This window comes from Macaca thibetana, chromosome 9, assembly GCF_024542745.1.
Source record: "Macaca thibetana thibetana isolate TM-01 chromosome 9, ASM2454274v1, whole genome shotgun sequence".
In the NCBI taxonomy this organism is placed as follows: Eukaryota; Metazoa; Chordata; class Mammalia; order Primates; family Cercopithecidae; genus Macaca; species Macaca thibetana.
In genome coordinates, this window is record NC_065586.1 from 118,339,180 (window position 1) to 118,352,735 (window position 13,556).

The following is a 13,556-nucleotide window of genomic DNA, read 5'->3' on the forward strand; positions in this document are numbered from 1 at the left end:
AGGCTCAGAGAAGTTAGAAGACTTGCTCAGGTCAATCAGGAAACAAGGCAACCAGGATTCAATCACAGGTCTTCATGACAGAAAGGCCCACATCCTTTACAATCCCTGGAGAAGTGTTTACAAGGAATTCCCAAGCAGAAGGTGGTGGGGAGATGAGGTACAGGGGTGAGGATGCTCCCAAGCACATGTGGTGGGTCCTTACGTCCATTCTTTAGTCTAGTTGGTGGTGCTGCCTTCAAGTCTGGACTGGACTCCTCCACTGCATTTGTGGACTATAGAAAGCATTCTGTTTGTTCAATGGATAGAAGCCGCAGTGGGGCTCACCTAGGGTGTACATTGTTAGATGCGTTGGAGGGGCCTTGTTCTTCCTCATCGTTGTTTGTTTGCCTTGGGTGGTCGGTGGACCAGTGGTACCTTCCCAGGTTGGTGGTGACCAGCCGGGCAGGGCTTCTGTGCTCTCAGGGCTGGAATCTCAATGGCAGAATCTGGAGAGTTCATGGACTGTCTTTTGGGTTTATTTGAAAAACCAACTTGGAGATCAAAAGAGATAGGACTACATAAAACTCAGACTCCTTGGCCTCTATGAGCCCTGGGATATTGAGCCACTTCCCCTCTTCCTTCCTCCTTCCTCCGTTCTCACCCTGCACTGCAGTCAGACTGTATGGGCCATTCCTTCAGTGGCTCCTTATTTCTCCACTCCAGCTTAGCACATGCTCTTCTCTCTGCCTGGGACATTCACCCTTATCCCCATCATTTTGTCTTTCAGCTAATTTCTATTCTGTTATGTCACTTTCTCCAGGGAGTCCTCCTTGAACCCTTGGGCCTGGGTCAGTGTTTAAAAATGTAGGTTTTATTATTATTTTGTTATGTTTGAGATATGGCGAGGCCAATAGATAAGGAGATAATTGCCTTTGAATAGTTTGTTACAATTCTCAAGAGGAGGGGGCATACCCCGCCACTGGGCACAAGGGCACACAAGGAAGCAGTAAGGTTAGGAGACATAAGGGGTAAGGGGAAAACATGGGCAAGAGCCTTTATTGTGGATCCCATGGGAAGAAATGAGGGAGGCAGTGTAATCAGGTTTAGAATGGGTGAGTTTGAATAATTTCAGTGGGCTCTGGGTATAGGGATAGTCTGTCATCTGGTAGTACTTGACCCTGGGTGATTAGGGCAAGTGGATAGCGGCCCTGAATTTGACAGCTTGATAAGGGAGGTGGTTGGGGTATAGGCTTTAGCTTAATTGGCTTGTATATGAAAGGCATGCTTGTAGGAGTCCTTTACTAACTCTAGGAATTATTAATAGCTAGCCCTGGGAGGGGCAGTCCCTCCAGAGTGAGCAAGGCCCCAGATGTCAAAGCGTCAGAATGACAAAGCAGGTTAATGCAGTTGATTGCCTTTCCTACGAATTCCCGCAGCTCACTGACTTGACTACTCTGTGAGCCTTACAGTGCCGATGTTAAACCTCCAAAAGTAAGGTGCCCAGGCATGGAAGGTGATTTTCAGGGGCAGCTCATGTATGACCTTTTTAAAGTTATGTAGTTATTTTAATGTATATTCCAAATAAACCAGCATACCAAATATGTTACTTCCTTGATAAAATAAATTTACTGTAAAAACATCATAACAAAAACGTTATGTAGAAATGTAAGTCCAGTATTAAAGAACAAGTTTAAGCAAATAACATCAGAGGCTGCGAAAGTAGTGCACATCCTTCTCTTTGTCCCCATTTTGTCTCCAGCACCCAATACAATCTTGACACTCAGGCCTTGTCTAAGTGAGTGAATGAAACAGCCCTGGGCCAGCTGCGTTGGCCTCACCACACTCCAGAACATCTTGGAAAAAGAGGATCAACAGTGGATGGAGCAGAGGAGTTGTTTTAGCTGAACGTTTTTTGGCGGATGAGAAAATTGGACGCCAGAGCCAAGGAGAGGACTTCCTCAAGGTTCCACAGCAAGTTCATGGCCAGTTCTGACCCAATCTTGTTCGTTTGTTCTTTCTTTTTGAGATAGAGTCTGGTCTGTCACCCAGGCTGGAGTACAATGGCATGATCTCGGCTCACTACAACCTCTGCCTCCAGGGTTCAAGTGATTCTCCTGCCTCAGTCTCCTGAGTAGCTGGAATTACAGGTGCACGTCACCATGCCCAGCTAATTTTTGTATTTTTAGTAGAGACGGTGTTTCACCATGTTGGCCAGGCTGGTCTTGAACCCCTGACCTCAAGAAATCCACCCGCCTCAGTCTCCCAAAGTGCTGGGATTACCTCCACCTCTTGGGTTCAAGCGATTCTCTTGCCTCAGCCCCCTGAGTAGCTGGGATTACAGGTGCTCACCACCACACCCGGCTAATTTTGTATTTTCAGTAGAGACAGGGTTTCTCCATGTTGGTCAGGCTCGTCTCGAACTCCCGACCTCAGGCGATCTGCCCACCTCAGCCTCCCAAAGTGCTGGGATTACAGGTGTGAGCCACTATGCCTGGCCATGTTCTGTCTGTCTTTTGGCTCATGCAAGGCCTCCACCAGGGGCTGGTCTGGAGGCAGCACTCCCAGAGCAGCCTGTACCCTGGCTGGGTGCACTGGGGCTCTCAGGCACAGAATCTCCATCTTCCAGTCCCCTGAGGCTCCGGATTTTCTCTTTTCCTCAATAGAGGTGAAGGATGTGTCTAGGGTCGCACAGCTAGCCAGTCAGAACCAGGTCAGAATTGGGTGTTCTTTTCAGTGTACTCCGCCACCTCTCCATCTGGGTGACTGGATGGAGTGGGCTGAAATGGGCTCTCTGGCAAGGTAACGAGCTCCCCATGCCTGAGTGTGCAGGAAGAAGATGGATTTCCCTTCATAATCGCCCTGGAACTGTGACATAGGAGATTTTGGCATAATGGGGTTCCAGCTAAGGGCAGTGCTCAGCGAGGTTTGATGTCGGAGTCACTGAAGACCTTTGCTCTTCGGATTTCCAGCTCATTGGCTGCTTCATAGACTGGGCCCAAGGGGCTCAGTTACTGACACCCCCAGGAAAGAGCTCTCAGGGAAACACGCTGGAGGCTATTTCCATTTATTTGTATTTGCTGTCTTTGACTTTGGGCAATAGCTCAGCTCCTGGGAGATCTGTGGGGGATGTATGTGTTGAGAGCTCTGGGAGTGAGCTGAAGGCCTTGGATCCTTGAGCTGGACCCTGCAGAAAGCGATGGATTCAGCCAAGGCCAGGGTTCTGCCTGGGGACTGCTGGGAGTGTGGCATCCTGGGACGCTTCCCCAGAGTGGCCACTAGAGGGAGCCCGCTCTCAACTGCACCCCAGAAGTGATACCTGGAGGGCATCCCTAGGTTGGCCCATGATGGAGCAGGTGGGATATAAAGCTGGTCCAGGGTAATGTCTTTCAAACTTGTTAATTGAAATCTTACATGGGGCCCTACATTCCAGGGACAGTTAGCAGGGAAAAGTTTGGGGTGGCGGGGAAGCAGCAGTGTAGAGGGAGGAAATCTGTCTGTTTGTACACAGACTTCTGTTCAGCCCGTCTCCGCCCCCATGTTCTTGGCACTGGGCTAGGAGGGAAGCCACAGACCAGACCTGAGGGGAAGTGGAGAGCAACATGATGGTCAGGGAAGAGAGAAGGTGCGCAGCGGCTGTGTGTGCACACCCGTGCGTGGGTGCCCAGATGAGCCCCTGTCACTGCCCGGGGAGGGAGCTCAGCCTGAGGAGTGGGCTGTACTGCCAGCTGCCGCATGTCCAGCAGAAGGGGCTGGTTACCCTAGTCCCCATCTGCCTCTGCATCAAGAAGCACAGCATCCATGGTGAAACCCCGTCTCTACTAAAAATACAAAAATTAGCTGAGTGTGGTGGCAGGCGCCTGTAATCCCAGCTACTGGGGAGGCTGAGGCAGGATAAATGCTTGAACCCAGGAGGCGGAAGTTGCATTGAGCCGAGATTGCACCATTGCACTCCAGCCTGGGGGCCAAGAGTGAGACTTCATCTCAAAAAAACCAAAAACGAAAACAAAAACAAAGCACAGTGTTGCCATTAACAGTCATGCACAAAAATGCAGGAGAAAACATCTAACACTTAGCAAACAACTCAGGTTAAAGAGTAAGTACAGTAGGACCACATTTTCAAAAATGTGTGTATACATACAAAATGTTGATGTACTATTAATGATGCTGAATTTGGCTGTGGAATCCAAATGATTTTTATTGTTAAGAATTTTTGCCTCTGAATTTGTGCCTATAAATGCATTGCATTTGTAACAGGAAAATAAACTAACAAGTGTTTGTTTTTCAAGCCTGAGAGAGGCCCACACCTGGCTCAGGAGTGCAGCCTCTGCCTCTGGCTCCTGAGGCCCCTGCAGCAGCTGTTAGAGGCCTGCATCCTGTCTCGTGCTGCCCATGAGGGTCTAGGGATGGTGGGCAGACCCTGAACTGGGGCTCCTAACCCCCCTCCCCAAGACATGCCAGTGTCTTCGGCCCCTTGTCGCCTACATTATTCTCCCACCGGTTTTCTTATTGTGCACGTCCCGCCCTACCTCCTGATCGCCAGAAGAGCTACACTGAGAGGTGAGCAGCAGTGGATTCCTTTGGACCCCACCTCAAATCCTGACTGCAGCACCAGCTGCTGCTGCTTCTACTAAACACCAGAAACCTGACAATCAGCTGTTTCCCCAACCAGGTGGCCGTTGCTGGGACCAGTTGTATACTACCACGAAACCTCCTGTCATCTCACTCCCAAACCCGAAATCCAGTGCACAACAAGAGACATTGCTCTAAGCTGAAGTGCACCTCTGGAAGCTACTAGAACAGCCAAAAGATGCTCTTAACACACATGCATACATGGATGCAATTGCAAAAGAGGACATAGGCAGGTGGGTACAAACACCAGGGCCATGTTCATACCCAAACACAGAAGCAGACATACCTATGCATACATAATCACATGTGCACACGTATGCATGTGGCACTCAAGCATGTGCACAGGCAGAGTGGTGGTTACGGACTAGTACATCCAATTACCCAATTCTAGAGATGTTTATCGAGCACTTTCTAAAGTCCAAGTTTGGTTGCTGGGCTCTGGGGATGCAGAGATGGGTAAGCCACTCACAGAACATTCCACAGTGATCAGCTTCTCTGCAAAGCAGAATACGGTGTTGGGAGGGGTAGAATCACAGGATTTGAGGGCTGAGGGGGAGATAAATTCAGGGGCACCTCCCATTTCTAGAGTATTTCATAGTTTCTAGATCACAGCCACAGGAGACAGCACAGCTACTTTCCTGTTTTACTTTAGGATGTATGTGACCTAGGAGAGGCTGGCATCGGGTCTTATAGGCCGTACTGCCTCCGGGTTCCTGTTACTGTAACTAGGGATTTCTGTGATCCCTGGGGTGGTGGTCCAGGCCTCTGATGAACCCGTGGTGACCCATGTGGCCCTGACCCATGTGGCCTCTACCTCCCCATCCCCTAGTTCGGGTCATGGGCTTCACAGGCCACGTTGCTGAGGACACTGCAAGATTGTACTCAGGGCCGGGCGCGGTGACTCACACCTGTAATCTCAGCACTTTGGGAGGCCAAGGTGGGCGGATGAGGTGAGGAGTTCAAGACCAGCCTGGCCAACATGGTGAAACCCGGTCTCTACTAAAAATACAAAAATTAGCCTGATGTGGTGGCGGGCACCTGTCATCCTAGCTATTCACGAGGCTGAGGCAAGAGAATTGCTCGAACCCGGTGAACCTAAGAGGCGGAGGTTACAGTGAGCCAAGATCACATCACTGCACTCCAGCCTGGGTGACAGAGTGAGACTCCATCTCAAAACAAAACAAAACAAACAAAGAAACACAAACGTCTTCACTCTGGATGCCAGCTTGAAGGCTCTTAGTCTTGTCCTTGACTTTTAGGCAGTCCTTAGCTGCCAGAGAGAGCAGCATTAAAAATCATAATCAATGAAGTACCTCATTAGGCATAGTTTTTAATAATGCAGAACCCTCAATTTTTATTGAAATATTTTTGTCAAAACCCAGAAAACACTAGAAATAGAGGACCCCAGAATGCCAGAGCTGGGAGGGATCTGAGAAGTTTCCAGTCTAATCTCCTCCTTTTACAGATGAGGCCTGAGGATTTGGGGGTTGACTCTCACTGAGGCTCTGTCCTGGGTTGCCCCAGGAGGAATAGGAATGGAAGCACTTGGCACCCACATTGGTCTCTGAGATGCCATCACTCACATCTTCTCCTTGGACACAGCCCCAGCCGGAACTGAAACCCGGCCCTGGAACAGGAAGTGCTCGGAACCTTCCCTGCTGTTGCCGTGGTGCTCACAACCACCCAGGAAACCAAAGGCAAGCTCCCCCTGTCAAAGCACCTTGGCCCATAAGAAGAAAAGGGTGAGCCCCAGATGTGATGAGCACTCCCGGGCTTCAGGCTCAGAAGGTGCCCAGCCCCCGGCTCTCCTGTAACTCAGAGGCCAGTGTGATGCGAGTTCCTCCACTCAGCAAGCTCCCGCTGTGAACACGCCGGTGGTGGGCAAGAGGGCTTGAGAACGGTAAGTACGAGGGGTACTTTTCAGCCACTTCAGAGACCAAGAAGGGTGTCTTAGGGACAGGTGCTGCTTAGACTTGGGTCCTTCTGGTCTACTTGGCAGGGAGGGAGTTTGGGGAATCAGGAGGGGTCTGGGAGCCGAGATACCATTGTAGGCAGCTCCTGCCCACGCACAGAGACCTCGGCACAGGCTCTCAAAACACATGAAGGGGCAGGTGGCCTGGTAGGATGAAAAAAGAACACATTTCCAGGCCATTGAGATATCCCTGGATTTGAAGATCAGCTAAAAAAGTTCTTAGATATTGATCTAAGAAAGCAGGAGCTTTGGGTCGCTGAGTGCCATCCCCAGCCTCCCTCTCTCTGTAACTGAAGCGGTGCTCCGTGGGCATAGCGAGTCCTGTGTGGGGTTTATTCTGTGCTGACCAGGTCTGCTTCAGAATGGAACCCTCTTCTCTCTTCTCAGATTCCTTTAGGCCACGTTGAGGATTTGGGGGTCTATGTCTAGGGCAGTGGGAAGCTGGTGAAGGGTTTTAAGCGGAGGAGTTCATCAACCTGGCTCCTGTGAGGTAAAAGGATCAGAAAAGCATGTATGTGTTCCCTGAGGTGGGAGAAGCCTCCTCACGCAAGGTGGAAACTCAGCCATCAAGGAAAACACACATTGCTCTAAACCCAAGTGTACCTCGAAAGCTACTTGAACAGACAAAGATGCTCTTAACACACATGCATACATGGATGCAATAGCAAATGAGGACACCGGCAGGTGGGTACAAACACCAGGGCCGTGTTTGTATCCAGACACGTTTCTTTTTCTTTCTTTCTTTTTTTTTTTTTCCTTGAGACAGAGTTTCACTCTTGTTGCCCAGGCTGGAGTGCAATGGTGCGAGTTTGGCTCACTGCAACCTCCACCTCCCGAGTTAAAGTGATTCTCCTGCCTCAGCCTCCCAAGTAGCTGGGATTACAGGCATGCGCCACAATGCCCAGCTAATTTTGTATTTTTAGTAGAGACAAGGTTTCATTGTGTTGGTTAGGCTGGTCTTGAACTCCTGACCTCAGGTGATCCATCTGCCTCGGCCTCCCAAAGTGCTGGGATTACAGGCATGAGCCACCAGGCCTGGCCCCCAGATACGTTTTCAAATTAGAGATTGGCAAAGGAAATACACACACACACACACACACACACAACATATTTTCATACCTAATGAAACAATTTGTTTACCATAAACAAAGTCAAAAGACAAATGATACACTTCTGCAACATGTATGGCAGACACAATGTTAGTGTCCCCAGTACATAGAGAACTCCTTAAAAAATGCTCAGGAAACTACAGTAACCCAGTAGAAAAATGCGGAAAGCCTACGATTAGGCGGTTTTCAGAAAAGAAAAATTAAAGGGCCAATAAATAGATAAAAGAATGCTCAACCCCACTGGTAGCCAGGAAAGTTCAAATTAAAATAAGAATCTGAAACCATCCGACACTCACCAACTTGGCAAAAATAAATATGATGATAGCACCTAGTACTGGAGATGTTGTGAAAAAAACAACACTTATAAATTGGTGATAGAAATGTTAATTGCTGCAATTTTGGGGCAAATGAATTGGCAGAGGATTATCTTCTGTTTTGCTTGATCTGAGCCACTTTCCCAGAACAACAGCAGAGATCTATCTGTCTACTCATCTGCTTACAAAAAACAAACAAACAAACAAAAAACAGCAACAACAATTGAAGATACAGATGTCTGACATAACTATACCACTTGGAAGACTATTTCATAGAAATAAAAATAGTAACACAAAGATATATATATATACACACACACACACACATATACACAGATAGAGATATAGGTAACATGTATAGATATATGCATACACACATGTACACAAACTGCCATAATAATGTGTATGCATATTGTTTCCATTGTTCTTATTATGAGAATAAAATATAGGAAATAACCTCAATGACTTGGCAGAGGAATATTTTAATAAATAATGATGCAGTTACTGTATGAAATATTATAGGGCCAGGCACAGTGGTTCATGCCTATAATCCTAGTACTCTGGCAGGCCAAGGCAGGAGGATTGCTTGATATCAAGAGTTCAAGACAAGTCTGGGCAATATAGATCAGTCTGGGCAATGCTGGCTCTAGAAAAATTAAAAAATTAGCCAGGTGTGGTAGCGGACGCCTGTAGTCCCAGCTACTAGGGAGGCTGAAGTGGGAGAATCACTTGAGCCCAGCAGATTTGAGGCTGCAGTGAGCCTTTATCATACCACTGCACTCCAGCCTGGGCAACAGAGCAAGACCCTGTCTCAAAAATAGAAAAAGTAATATTATGCAGCTATGTTAAATTTTTCTTTCCTGTCATTGTATTGGTTCGCTTGTTACAACAAGCATATATTATTAATACTTTTGCAATTAAAAAGTCCAATTAAGGCAATTAAAAGGCAAAGAAAAGCCTGTCTGCCCAAGTGGAATGGAAGTTCTATGAGGCAAGGATCATGTGCATTTTGCTCACTGCTGTCTCTCAGAAACGGCTAACACCTCTTTCCATATGGCGACTGCACAGAAAATGTTTGTTGGTGAATGGATGAACATAGCCATGACTGTGATGCAGGTGAAGTGCTGTTTGGGGAGCAAAGGGGAGGTCAACTGAGGTTCTTAGTCATCAAGTGACATGGCTTCTGCTGGTTTTACCAGCTTGTCCACTTCTTCTCTTCTCTGATGTTGCTCTGGGGAACTACCCACTCACCAGTGCACATTCTTCTTGGGAGAATTAGTCAAGGTGTCTGCCCTCAGGGGCCAAAGAGTGGGCCCCTGAGTTAAGCCAGGCCAGCTGGGGCCTCTTGCTGAGAATCTGGATTGAACAGAACCCTGCATAAATAGACTGTGGGAGAGCCGACTCATGCTAGAGGCAGCGCCTGACAACAACAGCCACCAACTGCTGGTGCATGCCACCCAGGCCCCTGCAGCTGCTTCCTGTTCTTTCCCAGAGTTCTCCAGTTTCCTTTTGAGTCTATGAGACCCTCCTCTCATCACCATCCTTCCAATCTATCTTAACCTCCCCCCAACTCCATAATCAAATGGGTTTCTGTTGCTTGTAACCCAACTGCCCTGATAATGTTCAGAGATAGCTGGAAAGTCCTTCCACTTGTCCTCTTTTATGACCTGTAAGCCAGGGTGACCATCAGTCTACAGGACTCCAGGGCAGCCCTGGCCTACAGCCATTGTCTAGGCCTAATCATTAATATCATCCCTTTAGTTCCCTGGTCTGAATGATCAATTATGTGATCAGCCTACTTATAGCTATCTTTCGGTCTTCCTCACTTTGGCAGAGGATTATCTTCTGTTTTGCTTGATCTGAGCCACTTTCCCAGAACAACAGCAGAGATCTGTCTACTCATCTGCTTACAAAAAAACTAACAAACAAACAAAAAACGGCAACAACAAGATATTCTCTTGATTGATTAAAAACCCACATTCAAGGCTTATTCATTATCGTTCCTGTGGCAAAATATAGATTCTTTAGGCCAATCTCCTCCATAATATTTTGAAAAGTATGGAAAATTTCACCTTTACCTCTTTTGTCTTCTAGGTTGCTTATCTTTTCTTTCCTGTGTAATCTCCACTTTCATTCACGATAATGTCGAACACGGTAAGTAGATCAGTTTCTCAAGAAGGTAGGTGATGAGAAGAAGCACTTGGTTATGGTCATTTTGACAAATTTCCACAAGGAGCTGGGTCCTGCACCACCGAGGACCTTAAGCGTTACTGGCTGACTCGGCTGGAAAGAGTGCGTCCAGGCAGCGGGCCGTCCAGAGAGCAGGCTTGTGGTCTGAGCTGGCAATGTTTTACTTCTCACATGAGAGCAGCACTATATCTAGACTCAGATTCCACAGTTTTTAATCATCCACCATCTTCGAGGCACTATACTAAGGCATATTTCCCAAACTTTATTCTACTTTATACTTTTTACAACATTGGAAACAAGATGATATCCCCAGAATCCCCACCACCGCCATCCTCACCATCATTGTCATGATGACCATTACTGTCACCACCACCACCCGTTATTCCCATTTTACACATGAGACCTGACAGCCTCAGAATGTTACATAACTTGCTCAAGGTCACACAACTAGAAAGGAGCAATAACAAGATTTGAACTCAGATGCTCTAGTCCGTGGCCCATGGTCTCGCCACCTCTCCATTGGTGCCCTGGTTGGCTTGGGATCAATGACATCCACTCCTGTGGGTCCTTCCTGGTGCTTTTTTCCTTGCTAGGTTGCTTTGGGCCTTCAGTCTAAGGTTTGCATCCATGCTGGGTATTGTCCTTCTGTTTTATGTAAATTGCTGAATTTCTCCTGGAACCTCAAGAAAATGTCTAAGTAAAAGCCCCTGCCCAAAGACTCAGCAGTTCTGCTCCTGGGTATGTAACCAAACTAATAAAAAGACAGGTGTTCAAACAAAAACTTGTCCATGAATACTCACAGCACACTTCACAATAGCCAAAAGGTATAAACAACCCAAGTGTTCATCAACTGATGAAGGAATAAGCAACATGTGGAATATTTACACAATGGAATATTATTCAGCCTTAAAGAGGAATGAAGTACCAATACATGGATGAACCTTGAAAACATTATGTTATGTGAAAGATGCCATCCACAAAAGGCCACATATTGTGTGATTCCACTTCTATGCAATACCCAGAACAGGTGAAGACGTAAAATCAGAACATAGGGGCTAATCTTAGAAAGCAGATTAGTGGTTATCAGGGGCTGGGGACGCAGGAACAGGGAGTGACAGTTTAATAGGTATGGAATTTCTTTTGGGGGTAATGAAAATGTTCTGGAATTAGGTAGTGGTAATGGTTGCATAACATTGTAAATGTACTAAATGCCACCAAATTGTACACTGTAAAATAGATAAAATTTTATGTTTTGTATATTTTACCACCATTAAAAAAATTTCCTTGCCCAATATCTCCACAGTTTAATATCTCTCTGTATGACAAGTTAGGATAAGTACTCAAAGGACAGTACTTAAAGCATAATACCATCCCTGCTTGTGGATTCTTCAGAGAGCTACCTGCAAAAAACAGTGTTTCTCCCTGACCTCTTGCCCTCTGGCACCTCTTTTCTTAGATCCTAAATTCCAAATTACTTTGTAGCTTGAGATCCTTGGTCTGTGGAATACAGCGTCTTTACCTTGAGATGTCTCGTGAGAAATATTAGCCATGTTCAAAAATTAACCAGCACTGTAAAATTTGTCTTGATTTCCTTCCTGCTGTACAATTTGGAAAATCTGGCATTTATGTGAAGTTAGAAAAACAGATGTCTTCTCTTTCTTTGATTACCAAGCAGCACAGAGCTCGGCTGGAACGCCGGATCGCTGGCTCAACCAACCGGTGGCGTTTCCCCAAACAGCCTTTTACTGGGGACCTGCTCTCACTTTCCCAGATGTTCAAGGCTCTGAGCATAGACTTTGAGGAAGCTCTGAGGAACCCAGACAGGTAGGGAGACTTAAAGATTTGTGGGAAGGAATGGCCCATCATTCCTGGGAGGGGAGGTGCCTGATGACCGGCCCACTCTGATTGGCTGGAGTGGCTGATGACCGGGCCACTCTGATTGGCTGGAGTGGCTGTCAAGGGCACATCTGCCAGGAAGGCTCCCTCTGGAGCCAGCTTTCAGGCACCGACAGGGTCATAAGTGACTACTACCTCTGAGAATGTGGGTGGTGACAAAAGGGCAGAGAAAGATTGATTTTTTTTTTTTTTTTTTAAACAATTTTTCTTCCCATTGGGAACTTTGAACCCAAACAGGATTCTGAGTTTATCATCCAGGAACCAACTGGTTTTTTGACAAACAAGACTTAGTTAGTCCTGGCTCAGTGTGTAGACAGCTTGTGAATGTCCATTTTCACCCAATCAACTGATCCTCTCTCAATCTCATAGTATTCCAAGCAGCAGGCTAGACCGGCACTTCCCCGTGTGATGAGTTCTCTCTTGCCTCTCCTGGAAACACATAGCTGGACCCTTGCCTTAGTCTGTTTCTGTTACTGTAAAGAAATACCTGAGGATCAGAAATTTATAAAGAAAAGAGGTTTATTTGGCTCAAGGTTCTGCAGGCTGTATAAGAAGCATGGCGCCAGCATCTGCTCAGCTTCTGGTGAGGGCCACAGGCTGCTTGTACTCATGGCGGAAGGCGAAGAGGAGCCGAGGGTTCAGAGATCACATGGCAAGCGAGGAAGCAGGAGAGAGGAGGGGAGGTCCCAGGCTTTTGTTAACAACCAGCTCTTGTGGGAACTGAGAGAGTGAGAAGTCTCACCCCGAGGGATGGTATTAATCTATTCATGAGGGATCTGCCCTTATGACAAAAATACCTCTCATTAGGCCCCACCTCCAACACTGGGGATCAAATTTTTTTTTTTTTTTTTTTTTTTTTTTCCTGAGACAGAGTCTCGCTCTGTCGCCCAGGCTGGAGTGCAGTGGCCGGATCTCAGCTCACTGCAAGCCCCGCCTCCTGGGTTCAGGCCATTCTCCTGCCTCAGCCTCCCGAGTAGCTGGGACTACAGGCGCCGCCACCTTGCCCGGCTAGTTTTTTGTATTTTTTATTAGAGACGGGGTTTCACCATGTTAACCAGGATGGTCTCGATCTCCTGACCTCGTGATCCGCCTGTCTCGGCCTCCCAAAGTGCTGGGATTACAGGCTTGAGCCACCACGCAATTTGTACCACCGCTATTGCAGAAGGCATACCTCATTTCCCTGGTGCCGTGGACCTGGCTTGATGCCACTACCATCCCTAGGCTGGCAGCATCTGTCTTGTGAGCTCACAGCCAAATCGAAGTGAGCATGGACCGTACTCCTAGGGCAGCACCTGGCACAGAAGAACTGCCTGCTCAATCTTTGTTCGGCGAGTAGCCAAATCTTCCCTCTCTAGAGCCACTGGCCAACCCTGTTCCGTTGCTGAGTTCCTTAGTGCCAGGCCTAGGCCAGGGATGCAGGTGCTGGAGCTAGGCCTAGGAATACAGACAAAGTGATCCCAAAAGCTG

The 13,556-nt window shown here is 47.4% G+C and overlaps 1 protein-coding gene across 6 annotated transcripts in view; it reads left to right on the forward strand.

The window, feature by feature from the left end:
• Positions 1-13,556, forward strand: part of BTBD16 (BTB domain containing 16) — an 87,320-nt gene that overhangs the window by 6,587 nt on the left and 67,177 nt on the right. For 4 of the 6 annotated variants that reach the window (XM_050802974.1, XM_050802978.1, XM_050802979.1 and 1 more), the window contains exons 2-5: positions 4,649-4,841; positions 6,074-6,508; positions 10,098-10,157; positions 11,866-12,017. In XM_050802974.1, coding sequence (XP_050658931.1) covers positions 10,146-10,157; positions 11,866-12,017 — 164 coding nt within the window. In that variant the 5' untranslated portion in view covers positions 4,649-4,841; positions 6,074-6,508; positions 10,098-10,145. Of the gene's footprint in view, positions 1-4,225; positions 4,537-4,648; positions 4,842-6,073; positions 6,509-10,097; positions 10,158-11,865; positions 12,018-13,556 lie in introns of those variants that run through there. The other 2 variants (XM_050802975.1, XM_050802977.1) reach the window with 2 other exon arrangements.